The 27,881-nt window shown below is 50.0% G+C and overlaps 1 protein-coding gene across 1 annotated transcript in view; it reads left to right on the top strand.

Annotated features, from left to right (window-relative positions):
- The window catches only part of BSN (bassoon presynaptic cytomatrix protein), a 112,817-nt gene that overhangs the window by 43,988 nt on the left and 40,948 nt on the right, over positions 1 to 27,881 (top strand). The window contains exon 3 of the mRNA XM_054387353.1: positions 17,851 to 18,633. Within this exon, the coding sequence (XP_054243328.1) occupies positions 17,851 to 18,633 (783 nt within the window). The remainder of the gene's footprint in view (positions 1 to 17,850; positions 18,634 to 27,881) is intronic.

Below are 27,881 nucleotides of genomic sequence, written 5' to 3' on the forward strand. Positions count from 1 at the left end.
CCAGATGGGCCTTGAAAGTCTCCAGAGAAGGAGACTCCATAGTCTCTCTGGGGAGCCTGTTCCAGTGGTCTGTGACCCTTACAGTAAAGAAGTTCCCCTTTGTGTTGAGGTGGAACCTCCTGTGCTGCAGCTTACGTTGCCCTTGTCCTATCACAGGGAGCAAATGAGCAGAGCCTGTCCCCCCCGTCCTGACCCCCAGCCCTCAGATATTTATAAGTATTTATTAAATCCCCTCTAAGTCTTCTCTTTTCCAAGCTAAAAATCCCCAGGTCACTCAGCCTTTCCTGATAAGGCAGTGCTCCAGTCCCCTAATCATCCTCATAGCTCTCTGCTGGACCCTTGCCAGCAGGTCTCTGTCCCTCCTAAACTGGGGAGCCCAAAACTGAACACAGTACTCAAGATGTGGTCTCACCAGGGCAGAGTAGAGGGGGAGAAGAACCTCCCTCGATCTGCTGGCCACACTCTTCTTAATACACCCCAGGATCCCATTGGCCTTCTTGGCCACAAGGGCACATTGCTGACCCATGGATAACTTGTTATTCTCCAGGACTCCCAGCTTCCTTTCTATGGGGCTCCTCTCCCTTTTTCTATGTCCTCCAGCTGCAGGCGCTTGCCCCATGCCACCCAGCCTGCATCCCACTGGGAAGCAAAGGTCTCATAATTGCAAGACCCTCTCCCTAAACGAGTGGGCTGCGGTGCACCAACGTGCAGCATCACCCCAGTGTCTGCTGCATGCTGTGGTTCACACCTGCTTCTCCTCCCTTCCTTTTTCTGTACAGTGCCAGAAGTCAACCCAGCTAGGTGGGGGGTTAACACCAACAGGCAAGGCTGTGGGCAGATAAAAAACTTGTGGGGAGATGGTATTTGCTGGGATGTAAAGTGATTTTTTCCCCCCTGGTGCACAGCTCCTGCTGCTTCCTTCTTGCCAGCCAATCCATTCCTTCTCTGCCCAATTTAAGACAGTTTGGTTCTGATTGCTCATGGTCGGCATGACTCCCACTGTTCAGCTGGAGGTTCTGATGCACAACACTTGAAAATCAGAAGTGAGACCTCTCCAGCAGAACACCCAGAAATGGAGGGAGTAGCGATCACTCTGGCTCTCTCGGCTGCCAGAAACATGCTGTAGATCAGAGGCAGTCCTGTGGTAATTACACTCAGGTCTCCTGGGTTTGAGGCCAGGGCATGGTGACAAGATTGATTGTTTCTCTCCAAAAGCAGTTTCTAATTGGCGTTGGAGCAAATCAAAGAGAGATGAAACCAGCTTGAACTGTGCAGTTTGCTCCTCTGTAGTTTTCTTTCTGCCTGGATGGACACAGAGTGTTGCCATTCCTGGGGCTCCGCAGCTTGCATTGCCTGTGTTCTCCTTGGCTGTGCTGGCAGTATCACCTGGCATGAAGGGGCTGGGCATGTTCAGCAACTGCAGATGATGAGGTTTAACAAGACCAAGTGCCAGGTCTTGCACTTTGGTCTCCACAACCCCAAGCAATGCTACAGGCTTGAGGAATAGTGGAAAGCAGCCCAGTGGAAAAGGAGCTGGGGGTGCTGGTGAACAGCCAGCTGAACATGAGCCAGCAGTGTGCCCAGGTGGCCAAGAAAGCAAATGGCATCCTGGCCTGTATCGAAAATGGTGTGGCCAGCAGAAGTAGGGCAGTGATTGTGCCCCTGTACTCGGCCCTGGGGAGGCCACAGCGTGAGTACTGTGTTCAATTCTGGGCACCACAGTATAGGAAAGACATTGAGGTCCTGGAGCATGGCCAGAGAAGAACAATGAGGCTGATGAGTGGTTTGGAGGGCAGATCATATGAGGAGCAGCTGAGGGAGCTGGGGCTGTTTAGTCTGGAGAAGAGAAGACTAGGGGTAGATCGTATTATTCTCTGCAGCTACCCGAAAGGAGGTTGGAGTGAGGCTGCCGTTGGTCTCTTCTCCCAAGTCACTAGTGATAGGACAAGAGGAAATGGGCTTAAGTTGTGCCAGGGGAGGTTTAGATTGGAGATTAGGAAAAATTTTCTTTACTGAGAGAGTGGTGAGGCATTGGAACAGGCTTGCCCAGAGAGGTGGTGGAGTCACTGCCCCTGGAGGTGTTTCAGAAGCGTGTAGATGTGGCACTTCAAGACATGGTTTAGTGGTTGTGGTAGTTGGGTTACAGTGGGACTCGATGATCAGAAAGGTTGTTTGCAGCCTTAGTGATTCTCTGATTCTGTGCACTGAGCTGTTTTGGGCTTGGCTAAGAAATGCTTCTGTAGAAACTGTGAACCTTTTGAGCAGTGTCCTGCCAGAGGCATAGGATGGCTGCCTGGAGATAGCTGTCTGTCAGAGCCGTGGTGCTCTCATCACAAAGGCTCTGTTTACAAGGAGGAGAAGCTTTTTTTGGTGTTTTTTTTCCCCCTTTGTCTGACAAGTTAATTTGAGATTTCATTACACACTGGCCTGCTCCAGCAGACTGAGTTGTCAGCTGTCATGGTGTGGATGGATGGCCTCATTGAGAAGCTCTTAAATACTTTCACAGAACCACAGAATCCCAGGTTGGATGGGGCCTTAAGAATCATCTGGTCCAACCTTCCTTGACAAAAGCATTATCTAGACAGGATGGCCCAGCAGCCTGTAAGCTGAGTCTTAGAAGTGTCCAATGCTGGGGACTCCACCATTTCCCTGGGGAGATTACTACTTCTTCACTGAAAGAATTAAGGACCACCCAAGGAAGAGATGGAGTCACCATTCCTGCAAGTGTTCAAAACACAAGTAGACATGGCACTTTGGCACATGCTTTAGTGGGCATGGTGGTGTTGGGTTGATGGTTGGACTTGATGGTGCTAGAGGTTTTTTATAACCTTAACGGTTCCATTACTCCGGTGGCTGATTGTTGTCATTGTGAAAAATGTTCCTCTTGTGCCCAACTGGAATGTCCCCAGGAGTCACTTGTACCCATTACCCCTCGTAATTTCCACGTGACTCCTTGTAAAAAGGCAGTTTCCATCTTTTTTGTAGCCACTCTTCAAGTCCTGGAGAGCAGTGATACGATGTCCCCTGAGCATTCTTTTCTCAGGGCTGCACAATTTCAACTTTGCTGAAACAGTTCAAATGAGCAACCTGATTTATTCTTCTGGTATTTGTAGCTTGGGCTGCATGCATCGGTGTCCATCTTCTCGTTGCAGCCTCTGGTGCTGGAAGTGCTGCTGTAGCTCAGCAGTGGGAGCAGTGTCTTGGCAAGGGGGATGCTCTTGGATGCTCCTCGCACACCACGGGATGTGATAGGCGGCTGTGTAGGCATCGAGGCACAAAGGCAGCCTTAAAATAGCAGCTGACAGTGGTGTGTTTGCCCAAAAAGGGTGCTTGTGAGAGAATTCTTTATGTGCTGGCTTTGGGAGGTTTCTGCTGTTTCTTTGGGGTGGTTTCATTGTTTGTTTGAGGGTTTTTTTGATATTGACCCAAAGCTGCTGATGTTCAGAGATCTTTCAGAGAAAAGCTAAGAAGCCCAAAAATGTGGAAGGAAGATTAGCTGCTGGGAGATAGATAGATAGATAGATAGATAGATAGATAGATAGATAGATAGATAGATAGATAGATAGACAGACAGACAGACAAGACAGACAGACTTTTTTTTTTTAACTGAGAAATTTCTGTTTGATTTTTTTTTTTTCTCTTTTGGAACAGTTTCTAGTTTTGTAATCAAGGACTTGTTTGAGCAGAATGAAGCTGGCTGTCATTGTAAGCTTGCCGTGGGGTTTTAGTTAGGCTTGAGAGATCCCAGGTCAGTTGCTCTACGGTGATCCTTTGAGCCCCACATCAGGAGGGCAGCAGAATGCTCCCCAGATTGGGTAACTTCATCTTTTGGCTTGGGTGAGGATAGAAGATGCAGCCTTTCAAACAGCAGGATGCTTTCTGATTAAGAGTTTATTCACCTTTCCAGGATGTATCGGGTTAGATCTCCATGGCAATAATGACTTTAGACCAGCAAGCAAAAAAGTCAAGATTTGCAGGACAAATTTTAGTCTTGCTTTTCAACTGCCTTATTATTTTTTTTTTGAAGAAGAAAAGTGATCGTTATTGTAGACTGGCTTGCAATTAAGTGTCTCCTCCTTAGTGGCTGTATAATGGCTATAAAAGCCCAATTAACAGTGATGTGGCTTTACAGGTATCTCTTCAAATTCTAATTGTCTGCAGGTTGGGGTTTTTTTGTTACAGTTGGAGTATTTTACTTAGGAGATGATGACTTATAAGCTGGGTCTGGGCACATTTTGATAGGGATTGGAATTCCAACACAGGAAGTCTATCCTAATTTATTAAAGTAGGCATCTGGTGGCTAGACAAGCTGTTCCTGGTGTTTCTGGCTCTACTTGGAAGCTTATTGTAGGGACTAGGGCCATCCAAGTGGGTCTCTCCAGAAGAAGGTGAGATAGGAGGTGGGTCTGGGGGCAGGTAGTCTGTAGGCTGCTCTGATGGGAAAATGCAAAGCTGAGCTCTTTCCATAGCATGGGTCTGAAGGCCATGGAGGTGCTGTGAAGCCCAGGAGAGATCCAGACCAAGAGTTTTGTAGCTGGTGGCCTCAATGCAAGGTGTTCTTCCTCTAATTGATGCCTTCAACTGTTGGCAGACTGTTTTTACTGAATAAAATAGCTGCTGTTCACTGTTTGTGGTCTGGAGGACCACAGGGAAGATTTAGGTTAATGTTTGGGTAAGGTTTTGTAGCAGTGAGGATGGTTAAGCCAAAGCTCTTTATTCCCACTTTTGCTGCCCACACATGAAATCCACTAATAATGGAAAGTGTTAAATACCAAACTACATAAGCATCTATTGGCAGTGGTGCAGAGTGCCTGGGGGTGAAGATACAGCCAAAATCTCTCAGAGGTCCTTAAAGCCCTCTCTTCTTGCTGCAGCTGAGCACTAGGGTGAAATGCTGAAGCCTGTAACGTGGATTTTGTGGAACGAAGCAGCAGTCTACATAAAATTCAGATGCAAGGACATCTGTGGGAAAAAGTGGGGAGCAGGGAGGGAAAGACAGTGCTGGAGGATACCCACCAGCACCTCTTGTCTGCTTCTCAGAGAGTTATAAAGATGCTCAAGATTTATGGCAGGGCCCTGAGTTCCACGGGAAAGCCTTCTGTGCTAGTCTGGGGTCACTGGAGCCTGGAGGTGATGTCTGCCCCTCATACCCATTAATGTGTGGTTGGTAGCAGGCATTTCCCAGGACAAGGTTCTTTACCACTCTACCATTGAAAGGGGGCTACCTGGAATGGCTTTGGCATGGGTTGAGGATTAACCCTCCTTCTGGACATCTTCCAGGCCCTTCTCTCAGATTTATCCTATCTGTCCCATGGCTGGGTGGGACCTTTCTTTCCCCTGCCCCCAACCCTGGGGTCCTGAGTGCCATCCCTCATGATAGCCCTGTCAGACCTCCATCCTCCAGTGCACTTTTTCCTGCTGGACTTCACTGCAGCTCTTCAGCTCCCTCAGGATCACCTAAATGAAATTCCTGGAGAAACCAGTACAGCCAGCTCCTGAAGAGGGCTGTGTGGGGCCCCCAGCAATGTCCAGACAGCCAACAGAAAGGGGGGTGTGCTGTGGCTGTCTCCTCCCAGGTGAACTTTGTGCCTATCTGATTTGGTCAGTATTTACATCCTGTGAGCAACACAGTAACCCAGATGAAAGCAGGGGCTGTCCCAGGGATTTCAGGCAAGCTTTGACCTGCCCTGAGCAGCCTACACTAGAGTTACTTTGGCCAGCATGAGGTAAGAAGCTGGGGAGTCTCAGGCCCATGCTTGCTTTGCCTTTGCTGCAGCCATGGATCTGTGTTTCATAGATTATGTGGCTAGCTGAGTTATAAATTATTCATGGCAGGGAACTTATCATGTTTATCTGGAATAATTGAGCAATTAAATCTGTTTAGGTATGTAAAAAGATTGTGGGATGGTTTGTCTATCTTCAAGCCTTGAATTCTGCATGAGCCTTTATTACATATTTAATTCAAAATAATAATTAATAACAATAAGAAAAAAAAGGCAGAAAATACATTCTGCTTTGATGCATTGATCCACTGCCATGTCTTCATTTACAGAAGTGCTTCACTCCATAAAGCCAGGATAAATGAGACCTAACTTGGCTCCTTCAGTCTGGAGAAAATGTGAGGCCGTGACACCTGCTCTGCCACTCAGTCTCTGAAAATACTTTGGGCTATTTACATTAGCACTCGGGTTATCTTTATTGTTTAAAACCTTCTGTCCCAGATGCCTTTGACTGGGTCAAAGGATCACCACCTTCTCTGCCCTGCCTGCTGCTGTGCTGTGCTCAGATGTTGATGCTGCCAAGGTAATGCAAGGTTTGAGGCAGAAAAGGACATTCAAATATTCAGGCATTGTTTGCTTTAGTCCCTGAGCTACAGCCATTATCTCCTATTGCTGTAATTGTCCAGGAGGATCCCCAAAGGAGGCACAAACTCATGGGCAGGACTGCAGGAGGGATCACTCATCACTGAATAAACGTGGAGCTATGCAGTAAACAAATAAATGTGGAGTCACGCAGTAAATGAATGATGATTTTATTCTGTGTTACCGGCAGGAAACTGTTCTGCTTTTCAATTAATCTGTGTAAGGAGAGCAGGCTGTGCTCTTTGTAGCTTTTTAGCTGCGAGTTCCGTCGCTGCTGTGCGTGGTAACCACTTTGCACCCAGAGAAACCCCATGGCCTGATGGATTTCTCTGCTTTGGGCAGGAGGTTCCAGTGAATGGAAAGTTTTGAGCTCCTCCGCTGCCTCCCAGGCTGCTATTTTAGTTCTACAGAAGACAATAAGTGAGCAGGACCAGAGGCTGCTGTTACTCTGGATGTCTGTCCGTCCTTTGGCTGGCAGCAGGGTATGGGAGCAGCAGCAGGAAAAGGCGACACAAGCCTTTAGGCTTCCCTCAGCTGAGAGGGCTTCTGTGGAAGTCCCACATCATGAAGAGGGGACCTGGGGCTGCACTTAGAGCATGCTGGTGTGCAGAGCTCAAGAGGTTAAAACCTGGGGTGAGCTCTTCACCATCCTCCCGGACCAGGCCCAGGGGACAGCATCCTCTGAGCACGTACAGACGTCCAAACCTTTCATGGAACAGGGAACAAAGGCTGTCTAAACAGGAGCTAGTGAGGCAGCAAATTGCACAAGAAACCTTCCCTAATGAACTGGAAGGACTTGTCCCTTCGCCTGCGGCGGTGGCACTGCCGGCATGCTTAGCTAGGCAGTGCCTTGCTGTGGAGGGGGGACCTGTGCTCTGGAGGGGAGCAGAGGAGCGGCGCTGGGTCTGAGTCTGGGAAGCTTTTCTCCTGCCTGCCTGCTTCTCCCCACCAGCAAGGGCGAGTAGTGCAGAAGGGGAAGCTTGAGCTCACCAAGGGGCTAGCAGCTCGATCGGCGCCTTAGCAGTGGGGAATGCTACTCGGGGAGCAGCGTGCTGCCAGGATTGGCAGATCAAGGTTAGTCACAGAGCTCTGCAGCAGGCAGTTACCTTCTGTGAGCGTTGGCTTCGTCTCCGTGTCGGTGGCTGCGTGGCGTGGGTGAAGGTGGTCTGAACAGCTAGAAGTTGCTTTTCAAACCCAGAGGGTCTGTGGAGGAGACTTGTGTGGGTTCATGCTCCTCAAGGCCCTTTGGGGAGAGGGGAAGCCTTGCTTTAGCTGCCCTGGGTTGGTTCAGGGAGTGCTAAGCGGAGAGAAGTGACTCATGAGCTGAAATGGCAGTGCCTGGTTCACAGCTCGCCCCTCAGGACCGGCACGGGTTCCCATCTGTCATTTGCAGTGCAGGAGATGAGTTTGGGGGTTGGTTCCTTTCTCTCGCCAGCCAAGCAAGCAAGTTGTTGGTTTTCTGGCAGGCATTAGTAGGATGATTACTGACAGCTTTGGTGGCTTCCTCTTCTGGGCAGAAGTGCTAAGGACTACATTTTATTTGTGTTGAGATGTTTGAAGATAAAGATGATCGTAAGGTGGCCTTTTTCAGAAGTGCCTCAGTGACCATCTCCCCTGTTGATTAAGTGCCAAAACACTCTTAATTGCACAGTTGCTCTGGAGCCCTGGATTCTCCTCAAACTGTGCTTTAGATTTGGGCCAGGAAGCTTCAGCCCACGCTGCCTGTGTGTTTGCATCCGCCTCCTCTCCACCTGGATGCATGCCTGAGTTTTGGTGGTGGCTTGTCCTGCAGTATAGCCATGGACACCTGAGAGCTCCTGCACCCTGGGCCACTCGCAGTCCACCAGAGGTTCTTTAGGAGACTTTGTCTCCTGATGTTACCCTTTCTCCCCCATCCCTCAGATCAGACTCTGGCTGCTACACCACATTGCAGCCTCCCACGGGATGCTTTGCAGGCTTCTCATTTCATCTGCACACAGGCTGTGCGCTGATCCAAACAACAGGGACTGCTTTTCCTACCCTCAGCACGAGCTCTGTGGCAAGCTGTCTCCTTCCTTGCTGTAGGAGAAATCAGCAAGAGTTCTGCTTTAAAAAAACATCTCAAAACTTCACAGTAAGACATGTATTTGTATTTGTCATAGGCTCCACCAGCCAGTCTGACATGGTGTGGGAAGCCTTCTCTGTGCAGTACCTTTTAGCTTTTTCCATACATCAGCAGCTCTTCCAAGATTTGCTGAGCTTTCCCTGCTCTCCTACAGCCATTCCCACCTCCTGCCTTCCCAGCAGCATCCCAGCTACCTACCACAGCTTGCTGCTCTCTCTGTTCTCTAGCCAAGGGCTGCCTTCTAGCTCTGCCTCTTCTCTTGGACCAGGATGTTGCTTTAATTGCAGGGTACGTGGCTTTGGCAGATTTCAGCATGCCAATGTGGGACTCAAGACATGCCCCGTGGAGAGCTCCTCCCGAGCAGACCCAGGAGGCATGGAGGGGAAGGGACGTTTTGCTGACTGGCTGATTCCACGAGACACGGCGGTCCTTCATCTGCAGGCAGAGCTGGCCAGTCGAAGGCACGTAAGGACACTCTCAGGCAGCTCACTGGCAGCTCTCTCAGCTCTTGGGAGAGGCCAGGTCGTTGCAGTGTTTCTCCAGGATAAGCCAGTAGTACCCATTCATGAAGGCCTTCTTCATCCACTCAGTGATCCTTGGCATTGAGCCTCCTTATTAGCCTGATTAGCACAGTACCTTCGTTACCCAGTTCCAGCTTTGGTTATTTTTACACTCATCTACTTCCGGCTGCAAAAGGCAGAGGAGTGAGCTCTGACCCTGGTCCTGGGGTGCATCTGTTGGGAGCTGGCTTTGAGAATGGTGGCTCCGAGGCAGGTGCCTGCCCCAGGCTCTCAGAGTTGAAGAGCTCCTGCCGAGGGCTGCTTGTCTTGCTCTTCTGGAACGTGCCAAACTTGGAGTTTTATTTCAGGATTTCCAGTTTTGTAGAATACTAAATACACATATTTTGGGCAACTTGGAGGAAACCCACGCTCCTTTTCTCCTCTGATTTCCTATGAATGTAGCTTCCTATATTTCCGCTAGTTGTGTACTTTGTTGTCTCATGCCAGAGGAGGAGGATGGGGTTTATCTTCTGCTGAGCAAAGCTCCTTTGCTCCATCCTATTCAAAGTCATCCACCTTGACTGGGACTGACCATGCTTGATTTGAGATGACTTGGGAGCTGTTCTTCCCATCCTCAAAGAACCATCTAAAACAAGTCAGGTGGACCGTGCTCCTGAAGTGCCTAAATGTCCTCCCCTGATCCAGGGGTGTACAAACTAACAAGGTCAGATGGTTTTGGCCACAGTGAGGTGTTGCAAATGAGTAGAGCTGGTGAGAAGTCATTCAATCACAAGTCTCCAAAGTCTTAAATATGGGCATCTAATGCTCTCCTGTGCTTTTGGGTGTTGTTATCGTCACCTTGGTGACCTTCATCCTTGGTGACCTTCAAATGATCCAAAATAACCAACCCTCAGCAAAGACACAATTATTCTTCATTATAATCCTAAATTTTGGCTGGAAGAGATCTTGGATGCTCATTTAAGAAGTTTTTTTTCTGCTTACAGCTCATTTTAAAGCTTCTCCTGCCTACTGCATAGGCTGAATTCTATACTTGAGATACTTTTAGACCTGGATTGTCTTACCTCAGGAGAACAAAACAACCTGCACATTACCAGCACTCCCTTGCATTGCCTGGTAACAAATCCAGGGGACGAGCTGTTTCCACCTAGTTTCCTAAAATAGGTGGTGTTAGAAGAACTTCAGAAGCTTTATAAACTCAAGCTGTCGCTATTGTTTCAGATCACTTTTAACTGGGTGCTTTTCTTGGTATTTTCTAGAGGACTCAGTAAGCTGCAGCACACAAGGATGCTTTTTTGGTCCCAAATAGAATCATAGAATGGTCTGGGTTGGAAGGGACCTCCGAAGGTCATCCAGTCCAACCCCCTCTGCAGTAAGCAGGGACATCCTCTACAAGATCAGGTTGCCCAGAGCCCTCTCAGGCCTCACTTTGAATATCTCCAGGGGTGGGGTCTCAGCCACCTCCCTGGGCAACCTGTTCCAGTGTTTCACCACCCTCATAGTAAAGAAACTGTTCCTAACATCCAATCTAAATCTGCTCTTCTCTAGTTTGAAGCCATTGCCCCTCGTCCTGTCACTGCAGGCCTTTGTAAACAGTCTCTCTCCATCCTTCTTGCAGGCCCCCTTCAGGTACTGGCAGGCTGCTGTTATGTCTCCCCAGAACCTCCTCTTCTCCAGGCTGAACACCCCCAGCTCCCTCAGCCTGTCTTCATAGCAGAGGTGCTCCAAGCCCCTGATCATTTTCATGGCCCTCCTCTGGACCTGCTCCATCAGGTCCATGTCCTTCCTACGTTGAGGTCTCCAGACCTGGATGCAGTACTGCAGGTGAGGTCTCCGTAGAGCAGAGTAAAGTGGCAGAATCACCTCTCTGGATCTGCTGGCAACACATCCTTTGATGCAGCCCAGTACATTTGTACCACTGCTCTCCTGCACTGCACCTCTCTGCAGAGGGTCAGGATCTAGCCCACAATGCTTGTGCCCATACATCTATAAATCTCTGGCTCCCCAGGGAGGTGGTTGAATCCCCATCCCTGAAGGTGTTTAAAAGACCCAGAGGTGTAGTGCTGAGGGACTTGGGTTAGCACCAGCCTTGGCAGAGTTAGGTAATGGTTGGTCTTGATGATCTTAAAGGTCTTTTCTAACCAAAACAATTCTGTGATTCCTGATGATGTTTAAATCTGCCCTGGGCAGGGCCAGCATGTGCTGTGTGTGTTCCTGCTCCAGTTGTTGGAAGGAAATGCTGATTGGAAGGTTTTCATTCCTAATGGGATTTGCAGATGGTCGATGCTTGCAGCTGCAGGATGACACTGAAAAGGGGAGGCACATCTGGCAGCAGTGACTCTGCAAGCGCTGTCAGTTGCAGACCTGTCCACACATTGGGGAACAGCAGGATTTGAGAGGTGGTCTAGAGGGACAGTCTGGGATGTTGCCGGGGTCTCTGGTGGGAAGAGTGAAGCTGGTGGTTGTGGCTGCGTTGGGTGCCGTGCGCGGGGCTGGGGCCGGTCAGGTGTTGGATACAGAGATGTCAGTACAGATGAGATGGTTCAAACTTGCAGAGCTTTGGATATCAGTACAGGTATAAAACACCCTGAAGATGAAAGGCCTACAAGCTTTACCTCCCCGAGTCTTCTGCCAAGCCCAACAGCATGTGTATAATTTGCTTTAATGGTTAGAAACATCTGCTGTTAAAAGTGATGCGTAGTATATTTGGCTCCCATTTCCAGTCATTAGTTCTTTTTATGCCTTTTTCTACCTAATTAAGAACCCTTTAGTACCTGATATTGTTTCCCCTCAATGTGCTTCTATATCGTAATCAAGTCACTTCTTAATCTTCTCTTTGATAAAGTAAAAAGATCAACCTCTGTAATTCTCTCCTTTCAGGCATTTTCCACATCCCTAGGCTCACTCTTACAGATCCGGTCTGTATCTCTCACAGGGTTGTACTAATCTCCTTAAAATGTCGCTGTGGAACGGTTGAGGGCCCTGGAAAGAGTCCCTTGGGGCTAGAAGAGAAGGCTGAGCCACCTCCTCACTTCTGCAGGCAGCAGAGCCTCACCTTCATCAGTATTGATCATTGTACCAAACTCTGCCGTGTGGGACTGGTGTTGCCATAGTGAGGTGAAGGCCTTGCTATGGAGAGAGATACCTAAGCACTGCTAAATCCTTCTTGTCTGCTGGGTCAGCCAGGTAACTAGTCCAAAATCCACTGAGCACATTCACTATTTCTATTTTACAGGGCCTTGGTGTTTGTTTGGGGTTTTTTTTGTCAGCATGTCAGGCATTACTAGGTCAAAACACCTTTTGGACATCAAGGATATTGCTTCTGTGCATTACTAATATCAAATGTGCAGGGAATAAAATCAGGTTTGCTTGCCATGACCTATTTTTCCTAAACCCACATTTAGATGCCCTTCAGTTCTCTGCTGCCTGAATCCAGCGCTGTCTTTCTGTCTTAGACAGATGTCTGGCTAGCTGTCACCTTCAGGCCATACCTTTACAGCCTCGGATGTTCAAGCAGAAGACTCTACCAGTCTTCTAATATTGCCTCTTAAAAATGAACATCAGCAGGCAGCAGTTTTCTTAGCTCTCCCAGATCTCTTGGATGCAAAATTATTCAGACCTGCCGAATTTAAATATCTTCTGGTGCTAGGAGATGTTGTTGAATGTTCTTCTCGATTGCTAATAAGTTGGAAATGCTTCATCCTGCTAATGAGTGCTATCCTGCTTCTCCCCAAATGTTCAGTGACAGTAATTACAGCACGTCCCTTCTCTCTTGTCTCATTAGCAGCTTTACTCTCTCCACCCGGTGATGGACCTTGGTCCTTTCTAGGATGGTCTTTGTCCCTAACACCCTCCATCAATCCTTCCTTCAGCTCCCCAAGAGACTTCTTCCTGAAGCTCTTTTGTTTTCAGAAGGTTTAAGCACTTCTCAGCTTCTCAGCTGATGCTAGTGTGCTGAGCTTTGACATTTGCTGATGCTCTCAATTTTGCACAGCAGCCACCTTCACTTTTAGCTGGCCTCATTTGCTCTTCACTAAGGCATCAGCTTGGTTTCAGAGCTATCATCCACATCCCTGTTTTCTTTGTGTTTTTCAGTGTTTCTCCCCATTCAGGTTTCCTGGGGTAAAGGAGGTTGGTGTGGCCAATCTCACATTGTTCAGGAGACCACAGTTTTACCTCCCCTTATTATGGGGTAGAACAGTGACTTCAGCACTCCCAGAAGGTGAGCTTCCAGTAATGTTGGGTGTTTCTCCTCTCACTGATAGATATTTCGTCCTGCTAGTTACCCAGCAGTGATGAAGAAGTAGTAAGATAAATTGTTTTCATATTCTTGCCCCTTATTTCTCTACTGTTTTCTGAGCATCTTCCCCCACATGATGAGTCTTCAGGCAAGAAAAGAAATGTTTAGAGGACAGTGATGAAAGCCAACCAGACAGTCCATTGTTTGATCTGTTTCTGTGTCTTATTTGCCCTATTCTCCACTAAATCAAAACTTTCAGGGATTATTTAAGTAAAGCTTTACACTCAGGGTTTTCTGTCCTCCTTTCTCTGTCTTGGGGGAAGATCTTTGGCAAGATGACTGGGCCCTTCCTCTTTACTATCTTCCCTCCAGGGTACTTTAAGATGTTTTTGATCTGTATAATCCACACATTGTATCATCAGTTGCATCAGAGGAGATTGGTCAGGCAGTTTGTGATAATCCCAACTGAATTTACATTTCAAATGCTTGCTCTGCGAGCATGTAGCCCCACTGTGTTCCCTGCAGTCTTCTGCTCCTCAGGACAAATGTTCCTCAGCAGTGGCTCACCAAGTCACCAAGAGCAGTGTGCTGGTTCCTACCCCATCTCAAAGCCCCCTGGATTTTTTCTGTCTTGGTTGTATAAACCAGCTTCACTTTGGACACTGAAACAACTCAGATAATCATGTTGTTCCCCAGCTCTGAGCTCAGGAAGATCTTTGTGGGCTTGTCCATGAGCCACTTGGCAGCTTGCATGGCCATGGGACCTGGGAATGGCACCTCCTGGTGCCCAGGGAGCAGTTCTCCTACACAAACCTTGGCCAGGGGCAAAGTGGGCACTGTGCACACTGCAGGCAGGGGGTGAAGCGACACCATTGGAGCTGTTCAGTATTCACCAGCAGCGTGCACTTCTCACTGAAGCTGGCAGACAGTTGGCAGCAGGCAATTGAATTCCCTCAATATTTTGTTTCATTGTTTGGAAGTTTATGGAGGAGATTGACAAAGGGTTTTCCTGTTCTGGAAAGTAAGCTAAGTCTTGTGCCAGAATCACAGAGTGTTAGGGGTTGGAAGGGACCTCGAAAGCTCATCCAGTCCAACCCCCTGCCAGAGCAGGATCACCTAGAGCAGATCACACTGGAACACATCTAGAGAGGGAGACTCCACAAGCCCCCTGGGCAGCCTGTTCCAGTGCTCTGTCACCCTCACAGTGAAAAAATTTTTTCCTCATGTTTCCATGGAACTTCCTATGCCTCAACTTCCACCCATTGCCCCTTGTCCTGTCATTGGGCATCACCAAGCAGAGCCTGGCTCCATCCTCTTAGCACTCACCGTTTACATAGTTATAAACATGAATGAGGTCTCCTCCAAGCTAAAGAGCCCCAGTTCCCTCAGTCTCTCCTCGTAAGGAAGATGTTCCACTCCCTTCATCATTTTTGTGCCAGGCTACAGCAAATACAGACTACACAAACCCAGGGATGTGGAGGGTGTCCTTTGCTGCAGACCTGCTGGTCATGCTGCCTTAAAACCTAGATGCACACAGAGATCTCATCTCTTCTCCCAGTTTCCACCTTGCTGGAAGGTCTTAAAGTGTGAGTAAGGAGATTATGTGGAGACGGAATATTTGAATTCCTCAGATACTGGGAACTTTGCAGAGAGAGAGAACTTGAAGAGAAGGGATTGGTTCTCCCTTAATCGGAGCTGATGGGGATGGCGGGCAAAGCTGATGGGATTTTGGGAGACAGTCTCCTGAAATAGAATAGAGGGAAGAAATTCCAGAAAGAGTGAGAGCAAAAATAACATGAGGAGTTCTGTATGTTAGAAGAGAGACAGAGAGACCATAATAAGATACCAAAACTAAAGCAATACTTTCCAGACCTAAATATAACGGGGGGTCTTTTGGAACAGCTTGGAGCAAAAATGATGGAACACAGAATTGCTGAGGACAAACTGGGGCTGCTCTTTGCTTGGCTCCAGGTGAAATCCTTGAGCAGAAGCTGATGGGGATAGTGGCATGGGAGCTCAGCAAACACAGAGCTGGTGTACATCCAGGCTTGTAACGTGATGGGAAGAGCTTTGCTGGAGACTAAGAGACAATGCAGAGCTCTTAGCAGCCCAGTGAGCCAGCTGGGTGCTAGGCAGAGGGTGGAAGGGACATAGCAGGCAGGTGGAGACTTTGTCATGCTCCTCCCCTTTGATTTTTATCCATTTTGACTAATTTATCTGAATTTCCTCTATTTTAAAAAGTTTACTATTTGTAGTCCAGGCTTTCTGAGAGTTCCTCTAGGAAGAGGACCTGTAAAGAGAGGTCAGGGTGTATCTGCATCCCCTTTGAGGAACTCACCATGGTGTCCTGCTCAGGATCTGCTGAAACACTTGACTGCATCTCTGATGCACCAAGTGGTTAAAACATACCTGTGGTTGGAGTGCAGGGGGCAGAAATCCTGTTGCTGGGTTATGAATCTGTTGTGCAGCATCCATGCCTCCAACTTCAGGACCAGATGGCCACACAGGCCTGGAGACGTGGGGTTGGGCAAGGCAATGGGGCCATTACTGTCTCTGCAGCAAGGATTAAGCCAAGCTTTAGAGGGCCCTCGACAGGCCAGAGAAGAGTGCTCAGGAGAACCTCATGAGGTTCAATAAGGCAAAGTGCAAGGTCCTGCACCTGGGTCAGAGCAGTCCTTGATATCAGTGCAGGCTGGGGGATGATGTCTTGAGCAGCACTGCAGAAAAGGACTTGGTGCTGGTGGACAAGAAGCTGGACATGAGCCAGCAATGGGCACTCGCATCCCAGAAGCCAAATCACAATCCTGGACTGCATCAAAAGAAGTGTGGCCAGCAGACGAAGAGAGGGGATTCTGCCACTCTGCTCTGGTGAGACTTTCTAGCAGTGCTTCAGCATCCAAAGGGGACCTACAAGAAAGCTGGGGAAGGACGTTTAGAAGGACTTGTAGTGATAGGATGGGGGCAAGGGATTTAACCTGGAGCAGGTAGATTTAGATTGGATATTCACAGTGAAGGTAGTGAAATACTAGAACAGGTTGCCCAGAGATGTGGTGGAGGCCCCAGCCCTGGAGACATTCAAGATTAAACTTAATGGGACCCTGAGCAATCTGATCTCGTTAAAGATGTCCCTGCTCACTGCAGGGGGATTGGACAAGATGACCTTTGAGGGTCCCTTCCAACCCCATGCATTCTGTGATTCTATATCCGTAACACTGGGATGGGGAAACAGCTCCTTAAAGTTGAAAGGCAGGAAAATCCACAGCTCCTGTGGCACATGCTGGCCCCTGGAACATGCAGCCCCAGAAGAGTGCAGGGACTGGGAGCTGTTGGGTGCTGCAGCTCATGCCAGACTCTGCATCTGCTTGTCTTGGGTGCTGCTCTGGGTTTTTGGAAATACTCTGGCCCTTTTTGCCACTTTAGTTGCTGGTCTTAGAGAAATCTTCTGGAGGCAGGCCTGGCTGTCCTGCTGACTGTGCTATACGTTAGCATTTGAGCAAACTGGGGATTCCTGGTACAGAAAAGCTCACAGCTTTCATACAGCCTCTTTAATTAACTTAATTCAGACATTAACATGTCACAGGGAATGTCTCTCAAGGGTGGAAGTCTTTCATTTATCACCACTTAGCCAGGGAGCATTATATTTTCTATTTGCATCCAAAAGTTCATGACAAGAGTGGCAATTAACCATTGACTCTCCAGCCAAGGTTCTGCCCTCCCAGCAATGCAGGTGCATCAGGCAAGGAGAACCTGCTCCCTACTGTCCCTTACAGGCTGCAGTGCCCCATTTTGGGGTGATAGACCACAACCACCTCACTGATGACAGAAAAGTGACGTCTGTTGGCCCTGGGAAAGCGTCAGGCATGTCATGGTGGTACCTGGGGACATTGAGTCCAACTATCAGCCTTAACACCACCGTGGCCATTAAACTACGTCCTGAAGTGCCACATTCACACCTTTCTTCAACACCTCCAGGAACGGTGACTCCACCACCTCCCTGGGCAGCCTGTTCCAAAGCCTGAGCGCTCTTGCAGGAAAGAAGTTTTTCCTGATATCCAACCTAAACATCCCCTGGCACAATTTCAGGCCATTTCCTCTCATTCTATCACTTGATACTAGGGAGAAGAGGCCAACACCCACCTCACTACAGCCTGGTAGTTGTAGAGAAGTCTTCCCTCAGCTTCCTCTTCTCCAGACTGAACACCCCAGTGCCCTCTTCTGCTCCTCGTAAGACTTGTTCTCTAGACCCTTCACCAGCTTTGCTGCAGGGAGGTGATGGGGCTAGGAGCCCTCAGAAGGGCTCCTCTCCCCTGAGAGAGGCACAAAATAGGCTGCCTGCAGGCAGAGCCTCATGGCTAGCAGGAGCTTTACAGCAGAAGCCTTGGAAGCAAGCCAAAGCTAAGCGCAGCTGACGCTGGTGCCTCTGTGCCAGGCCGTGGGTACCTGTGACAGGTGGGCTCTGTCCGCCCTGGCTGTGAGAGACTTCTCGTGCACAACGTGGGACCAAAATGTTTTTTGGGGGTTGATGCTTGTTCCTATAGCTGCACAGGGTTTGTTCAGGGGAACCTGAGGGCGCACTAAGACTTCCTGCCCACCACTCACTGCCTGTGTCCTCTCCTTGTCTCGCAGGTGAAGGAATGGTTGTGCTTGAACTGCCAGATGCAGCGGGCGCTGGGGATGGACATGACCACCGCTCCTCGCTCCAAGAGCCAGCAGCAGCTTCACTCTCCTTCACCATCTCCCTCCCACTCCCCAGCCAAGCACCCGACACCCTCAGCTGTGGACAAGTCCCCATCAGCCACCCGCACCCTGCCGCCTGAGCCACCCAAACCTCAACCCCCTACCCCGCAGAGGGAACCGCATGGCCAAGGCCAGCCAAAACCTCAGGAGCCAGCCAGGTCCTCCCCGCAGCATCAGCAAGCCAAGCCTTCCTCCTCTGAGCAAAGAAAGATGACAGGAGACGTGGGGGCGAAGCCAGCCGCCCCGGCCCCTGGGGCTGGAGCACAAGAGCAGTCCCAGGAGGGGCTCACAGGGAAGCTCTTTGGCTTTGGGGCGTCCCTTCTGACCCAGGCGAGCACACTCATGTCCGTCCAGCCAGAAGCACCCCCTCCAAGCCAGCCGTCTCCTGGCAAAGTGCCTCCAAAAATCGTGTTCAGTGATGCCAGCAAAGAAGCTGGCCCCAAAGGTCCGGGGGCGCAGGGCCGGGCTGGTGCCACACCGGCCGCGAAGCCGGGCAAGCCGGAGCAGGGCGGCAAGCCAAAGGAAGTGCCGAAAGCAAAGGTCTTGTGCCCCCTCTGCAAAGCGGAGATCAACGTGGGCTCCAGCGAGCCCCCCAACTACAACACCTGCACAACCTGCCGGCAGCAGGTCTGCAACATGTGTGGCTTCAACCCCACACCTCACCTGGTGGAGGTAAGAGGGGCTGCTGGGAGTGGGCATCTTTCAATCCAAGGGTTGGAGCTCAAAATGGAGAAAAGATGGTGTGCTTTCCTTCAAGGGTTTAAAAAAGCCTTTAAGAAGCTGCTGAAGCAAAGTTCCTCCCATGGGAAGCTCCAGGGCTGGAGGCCATGGTCTTCCACCTCTTGACAAAGACACAGATTTCATATGTGTACACCAACTTCAGGCTGGTTTCATGCAAGAAGCAGAGGAAGAGGTGGCTGTTGTTTGAGGCACCCCTAAGCAGTGCCCATTGCTCCTTGAAGGTCTCCTGTGGTGAGAAAGTAGAAAGAATTTGTGCAGGTGCCAGTCTCCAGCAAGCATCCCCCTCCTGATGCTGTGGCTGGACACCTTGACAAAGTTTAGGATGAAGCTGTTGAAGGAAATTCTGCAGCTCCTACATCCTCAGGTGGTGAGGTCGCAAGGAAAATGGTAGAGAGGAGACAGTGGTAGGACCTCAGCAAGAGTATTTCAACTCAGTTGAGGGCACTCAATGGCCCATTGGAGCTTGCTGCCCTCTCCACAAGGCAAGGGCCTCACTCTGTTGTGCCTAGGGAATGGGCTGAGCTTGGAATGGATGTGGAGACATCCACAATGCTGTTTGGATGTGAATTGGCTGGGTGTCCTGCAGGCTGCTGAGATGCAGTGCAAGGAGAGGACTTCATTGAGGTTGAAGTGATCCCAGGTCCACATAGTCTCACCAGCTGTAGTCAAGGAGGTCCAAGAATTGTTATTATGCCCACCCAAAGCATTGTCCCAAGCGCCAAAAAGCATCTTAGCCAGCTGTAGCCACTGACACCTGGAGAGGAGCATGGTGAAACTGAAACTCAGCTGGAGCATCCTCCTACTCCTTCCACCTTGGTAGCTAGGGAGGAAGATCTTTCAGATCCTTCAAGAAGTCCTTTGTTAAAGTCTAGACCCTCACCCCCTCCTTCACAGGTGATTCAAGACACTTAGGAGAGGAGGTCCAGGGCTTTCTTCTGGAAATGCTGCATCTGGCAGCCAGTAAGATTCAAAACCAGTGTCATCAGCACATGGAAAAGCTAATGGGAACTTTAAATGACCAGGAGTAGCACTGCTGATCTTGGCTCCGTTCCATGGCAGGTAATTACATTTTACGTCCCTAGCTTCTCCCTGCAGTTTCAATTACACACAGTAATTTTCTCTTCTTCCTGAAGCTGCTGCTGCTGCTCATGGTCACATTCCTGGTGGAGGAGGGCTGCTCTCCTGGTGTGGGGTGCAGGTGGGGGTGTAAGCTCCTCAGATGGCCACCTACTCGTGCATGATGCTCTCTCAAGGTAAACACTCTGCTCATTGACCCTACCACTGCTTCCTTCCTGCCTTAAGGGCTTGGTGAGAAAGTGGTATGCAGGTGCTGAGTCCCTTGAGCAGGGCTGGAGCTCCGTCTTGGCGTGTCCTTGGACACTGATGTGTTTGCAGGCTTCAGAAAGCTCACAGGTTGGTGAAATGGCTTTACTGTGCTCCTCTTGGCACCCACCTGTTAATTAATTCATTAAAGAATTAATTTGGGGTTAGATTGTAGCTGATAACACAGTGCTTTCTGCAGGTACCACGGAAAGGTGACCTCTCTCCTGTGCTTGTCTCCAGGGTCACTAGCTGACACCAGGGATTCAATTTCACGTTTGGAAGGCTGGACCTCAGCTCCTGAGTAACATCTTCAGATACCTTTGGCCAACTCACTCTTGCACACATGTCCAGCTTGGGGCTTCTTGCTGCTGCTCATCACTGCCATATCCACACAGAGTGAAGACCCACAGCAAGGGCCCACCTGGGCTTTGTGATGCCTTCACTTTTGTTTCCCCTTGCACAGGATGATTATCCAGCTGAGAATAGCTGGGTTGGTTTAGGGGATTTATTCTTTTTAAGAGATGAAGAAGAAATGCAGCGCTTGAGCTGCCAATGCTCTTAACAAAAACTTCCTGAGGAGAGGGAAACATTACAAGATCTGTTAATGCAGCTGGGCTTTAGGTTTGCTTGATCTTCTAAGAAAATCTCTCTGTGGTCTGATCCTCTTTTTGCCTGCAGCTCACATGAGCTGGTCCCAAGCCCTGAGATTTGCACAAATAGCAGAACTCGCTCTTTGAAGTAGTGAGGCTTGATCCATTAACTGCTTTATGAATTAGGACATTGACTGTAAGCTGCCCTTGGAAGTTGTGTGAAAGCTAACAAGGAGATTGGAGTTTGGGTCTAGTATGTGCAGAGGAGCACATGAGGTGAGATGGGCAGCATGCTCAGCCTGGGCAAAGCTGGTGAAGCGTCTGGAGCACGAGCTGATGGGGGGCTGGATGACCCCAGTGGTACAAGGGGAGCTGCAGAGCACACTGGCAGCTTTGCTGAGCACCCTGCCTCCATGGTGGCATCACACATAATGCTGAGGGCAAAGAGCATTCTAACACTTACTAACCCAAGTGCTTCAGCATGTGCTGACTTCCAAATTCATCACATCCCTTGAGGAATAGTCCCCACAAGTGGCTGAGGTGGGTTTTAGAGGGAGCATACGGCCAGAGCGGGTCTTTAAGAAGGGGATGGAGAAGTGTGGAGGAGCTGCATGCAGAGCAACCCCGTGAGCTGTACTAGCCTGCCATGGAGGTAAGACTGTTAGGCTGTTTCACAGAGCTGGAAGCAGACCTCCTGCTGCATGTCTGTGTGTGTTTCTGCTGTGTGGATGGGCAACCAGCAGGATGTGACAGGTCCCAAATAGCTGAAAACACAGTAACATCAGGACTGGTCCAACCTCTGGGCTGCTCTCAGTAGTGGTGGGGGTGCAGGAGGTGCTGCAGTCTGACCATTGCCATTATGAAATGGGGAGAAGAAACTCAAGAGTGAAGTGCAGAAAGCAGGGATGGTTTTGGCCCTATCTGCAGTGCCCTAAACCTTCTGATTTCCCTGGAAAGATGCATTTTTATTTACCTGTGGTATTTTCATCCCCATCCCACTCCTGAGCTATAGATGGAGTCGGAGGCTCCAGGTCTCTGTCATCCACTCCCACCCTCTGCAGCCGCCTGGGGAGGTATCCAAGGAGCTGCCTCCTCCCCTGCACTTCATTCAGCCAAGTGCACTCAAACCTAGCAAAAGAGAAGAGAATACTGGAGGTGCTGCTTTTTCTGTGGACTCACTGGCTGAGCTGCCTGGGTGCCAAGCCACCAAAAGAAAAGGTGACTTGCATGTCCCTCGTTGCTTTTGCTCTGCCATGGGCTGAGTAGTCTGTTGCAGGAGAAGGTTGCTCCAAGAGCATCCTGCTTGTGAGGAGCTGGGTAGTGCCTGGGTAGTGCTCATGTAGTCTGTTGCAGGAGAAGGTTGCTCCAAGAGCATCCTGCTTGTGAGGAGCTGGGTAGTGCCTGGGTAGTGCTTCATGTAGTCTGTTGCAGGAGAAGGTTGCTCCAAGAGCATCCTGCTTGTGAGGAGCTGGGTAGTGCCTGGGTAGTGCTCATGTAGTCTGTTGCAGGAGAAGGTTGCTCCACGAGCATGCTGCTTCTGAGGAGCTGGGTAGTGCCTCCAAGCTCTCAGAGGTGCTCCAAGATCCACCAGCAAGGCTGACTTTCCTTTGGCTCTGGGTCATGGTGGTTATGGCCAGATGGGGAGAACTGGGAGCCTGGGGCACTTGAAGAGTTCAGGTATAGTGATCAGACTGGTTAGGGGACTGGAGGGAAAGTCATATGAGGAAAGGCTGAGGGAGCTGGGGGTGTTCAGCCTGAAGGAGACTCAGAGGGGATCTTATCACTCTCTACAACTACTTAAAAGGAAGTTGTAGTCAGGTGGGGGTCAGGCACTTCTCCCAGGCAACTTGTGACAGGACAAGAGGGCATGGTATGATGCTGCACCAGGAGAGGTTTAGTTTAGATATTAGGAAGCACTTCCTCACAGAAAGGCTGAGTGGACTGCCCAGGGAGGTGGTGGAGTTGCCATCACTGGCAACTCCAAGAAAAGCTTGGATGTGGCACTTGGTGGCAGGGTTTAGCTGATGTCGTGGTGTTAGGTCATAGGCCAGACTTGATGATCTCAGAGGTCTTTTCCAGCCTCAATAACTCTGTGATTCTGTGATACAAGCATGGCATTCTGGGAGCACATCTCAGGAGAGGCATGTGGGCTGTGGTAGCCCATGGCTCTGGCAGCTATGGGGGACAAGCAGACACCAAAAGTGTGTCTGTCCTCCACGGCTGCTCACTAGCCACAGTAACACATTACCCAGCTTTAAATAAGTTGTTTACATGAATTACCAGAAGTACAGGTGCCTGGAGCTTCCTCCCACCTCATCACACCTCCTCCAGGAGCTGGCTCCTGGCAACAGCACCATGAGCTAGCTGTTCCCACCAAGTCAGAGCTGGTGCTCTGGGGCTCTCCCAAATTCCCTGCAGCCTCAGCCTTGTGCCATGCAGGCAGCAGTGTTGCAGAAAAAGTGGGAGTTGGAGGAACCAGGCCTGTTTATAGCAGTCTGCTAAGGGACCAACTGATCTTGCAAGAGCTGACTCACACCCTGATTGCCCTGCACTTGCATGATGCTCTCCTGGTAACCCTGCTTGACCCCAGTTGACTCCAGGGGTTTTGTATTAAGCAGCAAATGAACTATGCATGTTGTGTCACTAAACAAAGTTGGCAGGATGCCCCTCTGCCTAATTAACCAGCCTGAAACAGGAGTGGTGACAACTTCCCTTGAAGAAAGCTGCTGATCCCTGGGTGCCAGGCCATGACCTCCAACAGAGGAGGGGTCCTCTTATGCTCTGTGGTACTCACCAGCCCACGTCCAGGTCCTGAAACTGCATTTGTTTCCTTGCCTTCCCCATGCATTATGAAAATCATCCTTTTTTATAACACTTGTGTGGTCATGGGCCTGCTGCTGCACCTCCCTCTCTGGTCTCACCAGGCAGTGCTGTTAGGTTCCTCATTATCTGGATGTGTCATATCCAACCTGCTTATCACCTCCATATATTATATCTATACTGAGAGTGTTGGAGCCCTGGAGCAGGCTGCCCAGAGCAGTTGTGGAGCCCTTTCTCTTGAGATTCCAAACCCACCTGGACATTGCGATCTTGGGCAGCCTTCTGTGGGTGCCCCTACTTTAGCAGGAGGGGTGGACTAGATGATGCCCAGAGGCCCCTTCCAATCCTTACCATGCTGGGATTCTGAGACTATCCTGGATGTGCTATCATGAATCAACAAGAGGCAGGAGCAGTGCTCACTTAAGTCCTTCAGGAGACATGTTCTGCTGCTCTCCTTGTCCCTGCAGCCAGGTAACCACAGATGGATTTCTTGCAAAGAGCTTGAATCACTATATCAAATGCTTTCCAGAAGGCCCTGAGCCTCTCTTTCCATCATGCTCCAAGACCTCCCACTGGCAAAATTGGACTACTAGCAGAAAGGCTCCCCAGGGTATGATGCTGTGGTTTGAAGATGCTGATGCTGAGGGTGGGACCAAGCTGCCCTAATTGCAGAAGCCACAGCAGCAGCTCCTGCACTTGGCTGCAGGGCAGAACACCTGTGAGAAAGGGAGTTCAATTAGATGGAAAAGGATCTGCAAGATCAGCCCTTGTGCAGAGCCAGCAGCTAGAGGATGGCTTAAAGAAGAGGGGGCAAGGAGAAAGGTTTTGTGCCAAAATTATTTTGGTCGGTACAGAAATTTCATAGAAGAGGAAAAGCAAGCAGGGAGGAGCAACAAGCTCCTGCCTCACCTGCCCTAGCTGCAGGTGGGAGCCAGCAGCCAGGAGCCTATGTTTGGTCCTGGTGTGCCTTGCCTCCCTGCCCCCTTCCCAAGGGTCCCTGTTCTCACTGGGAATGTAATTAGCTGGTAGCTCCCAGGCAAAGAGGATTAGCTGGGTTAAGAGAGTTCCTCCAGCTCAGCACTGTCCTAGGGTGGAAATCCCAGCCCTGGCCTGGTGTCTGGGGCCACGTGTGGCTCCTGGGCAGCCTCATCAGCTCCTTCCAGAGGGAAAAGCAGGATAGAGGTGCCTTGAGAAGAACATGCCTCCTGCCCTCTGGAGCACAGGCAGTGCCCATGGTGAGGATCTGCAGCTCACCATCCTGAAGAGCCTCATCTCCTTCCTCCATGCGGTGCTCTATCTCTTCAGGGGGAGTATGAAATCCTTCCTGAAGAGCTGCTTGGCCACACATGGTGATGGGGCAGGTGGGCAATAAGCAGGGACAGGCACTTAAAGTTTCCATGGGAATCCAGATCCAGTTGTTCCTACTGGGCTCAGAAGGCTGAAGGGTACCAACAGACATCCCCTGATGTAGCAGGGAGCAGCTGTTAGTCACCCTTTTGAGGCTCTTTTCCCTGAAATAGGGCATCTTATGCTGACAGCTTGGCAGGATCCCTGAGGCTCAGCTGGACACTGAGACAACAGCTGGGTCCCCCCTCTGGGGACAGGAGGAGGAGCAAGGTGGTGCCACACTGGAGGGTGGGCAGGGACTTAGACCCTGGAGTTGCCTGCAGGAGGAAGAGATCACCAGAGCTGTGGGCCACAGAGTACAGCACTTGCTGGGTTTCTCCTGAGGTTTTGGGTAGAAACTCATGATTTTTGAAAAACACCCCAGCCCCAGGGGTATAACTATCCAGGTCAGGCACATAAATTTGTCAGGCTGAGGGCGCTGCACATGCCAGTGCCAGATGAGGTTGGCTGCACCAGGGCCAGCCCTGCAATCCCTTTACGGATTGGTAATTAACAGCTCGCTGTGACTCGAGTTTTCTCTGCTGATTAACCCACTGTAATTAAGCTGCCTCCTGCTGCCAGGCTGGGCCATGCTGGGCTCTCTGCTGGCTCCTCCTGCAAGCACCGGGGGCTGAAGTGGAGTTGGGGGACAGTGGTGGCAGACTGGGCTGGCTTGAGTGTGGAGTCCTGTCAGATGGGTGAGGCACAGTGTACATGGGTGTCCCACCCATGCAGTCCATGTTCCTGTGGCCCTTGTGGACCCCACTGCTGTTTTTTCTGCCCATTAGAATCATGGAATCCATAGACTATTAGGGATTGAAAGGCACCTCTAGAGATCATCCAGTCCAGCCCCCCTGCCCAAGCAAGATCACCTAGGGCAAGTCACACAGGAACACATCCAGGTGGTGTTTAAAAGTCTCCAGACAGGGAGACTAGAGTCAGCTAGTTCCAACCTCTTTGGGCAGCCTGCTCCAGTGCTCCTTCACCCTCACAGTAAAGAAGGTTCTCCTCACACTGAGGTGGAACCACCTGTGTTCCAGCCTGTACCCATTGTTCCTTGTCTTAGCACTTGGGCACCACCAAAAAGAGACTGGCATCTTCATCTTGACACCCACCCCACTTACAGATATTAATAAAATCCCCTCTCAGCCTTCTCTTCATTAGATTTATTGGTTGACAAATGGCTGAATATGAGCCAGCAGTGTGCTCAGGTGGCCAAGAAGGCCAAGAGCATCCTGTCTGTGATCAGAAACAGTGTGGCACACAGGACCAGGGCAGTGATTGGGCCCCTGCATTTGGCACCGGTGAGGCTACACCAAGAATAATGGTTCAGTTTTGGGTCCCTCACTCCAAAAAGGACATTGAGGTGCTGGAGCATGTCCAGAGAAGTGCAACAAAGCTGGTGAAGGGTCTTGAACACAAGTCTTGTGAGAAGCAGCTGAAGGAACTGGGATTGTTCAGCCTGGAGAAAAAGAGACTGAGGGGAGACCTCATTTTCTACAACTACCTGGAAGGAGGTTGTAGTGAGGTGGGTCTCAGTCTCATCTCTCAAGTAACAAGCAATAAAACAGGAGGAAACAGCCTCAGCTTGTGCTGCAGGAGGGTTAGGTTGGATATCAGGAAAATTTTCTTTACTGAAAGGGTTGTCAAGTGCCAGAACAGGCTGCTCAGGAAAGTGGTGCAGTCACCATCCCTGGGAGTATTGAAAAGATGTGTAGGTGTGGTGCTGAGGGATATAGCTTCGTGGTGATTTGGCAGTGTTAGGTTAGTGGTTGGACCTTAAAGGTCTTTTCCAGCCTAAGCAATTTTACGATTCCGTGTTACCTCTGCGTCTGCTGCAGACTCTTCTGCTGTCCTGTCTTTGAAGGTTCTAGGACTACTCCAATTGCTGGGCTTTGCCTTGCTGAACCTGCCCTCAGCTTCTGGCCACTTAGAAAATGATCTGAAGAGCTGCTGTTCCTTTCTCTAATCAGAAAGAAGCCTAGGGCTCCAGACTCCTTTCCTTCTGCAGATGCAGTTATATTCTTACCGTGGCCCTGCTGATGGATGCTCTGGAGGAAGCGCTGCCCATGCCTGCAGATTGTTTTCAATGGCTCATAAAACCAAGTGATAAATTCAGAGGGGTGACAGTGGCTGAGCCAGGCAAGGGATTGCTGGCTGCCTCGCTTCTAAATGAAGATGTAGCTGAAGTGAATGATGCTTTCCTGATGCCAGGCTGGTTTCCCAGAACATATTTGCTGTGCCCTAGGACTTGGAGCCTCTGCCTGTTGTATTGCTGTGCTCCTGGGCTAGCAAGCTGCCTGGGCAGGCAGTGCCAAGGTGTCTCTCTGAGCTGTCTTGCTGGGAAGGCCAGCAGATACTTCAAGAGCAAAGCTTAGGTACTTACCATGGAGCAGGCAGTGCAAAGATTTGGCCTTAAAACAAAGGCTTTTGGGGCATCATTACTGCTGTTGTGGGCCAGCCCATGGTTCTGGAGGTCAGGTGGGTACCAGGGCAGGCATGATAGCTGAGCCTCCACCCTTGATGTCCTTCTTGAAAGCCTGGAAGATTTCAGGCAGCTTCTGTGTCAGCTCTCGTAGCCACCACCACCACCACCTCACTGTGGGGTGAATGGCTCTCCACACTGCTGCCTTGGTCCCATGGCCCCCATGTCCCAGCCACAGCCCAGGCATGGCCACCTGCTCCCAAGAACCACCTGGGGTGTACAAGACCCACTGGCCAACGTTCTCCAAGAGGGTGCTGCAGGCAAACCTGCAAGACCCGAGGTCTTGAACTGTAGCAGCCAACCACCACCCATTGCTCCCACAGACAGTGGCCATGTGTGTGAGTGGGCATGAGGTGGTGTGGTGGGTTGAAAATTCCCCCCAACGTAAAATTGCCAGACCAGCTCAGTGGAAGCAAATGAAGCTGTATTTACAAGCAAAACTACAATCTAAAACATGAAATGCAATGAATATGTAAAAATATACAGCATTTACATATATGTACAATTTATAAATACAAGAACCCCCTGGACAAAACCAGGATGTTACCAACAGCTTCCCTTCCTTGCTCCCTTCC

Source organism: Indicator indicator, chromosome 15 (assembly GCF_027791375.1).
Source record: "Indicator indicator isolate 239-I01 chromosome 15, UM_Iind_1.1, whole genome shotgun sequence".
NCBI classification, from domain to species: domain Eukaryota; kingdom Metazoa; phylum Chordata; class Aves; order Piciformes; family Indicatoridae; genus Indicator; species Indicator indicator.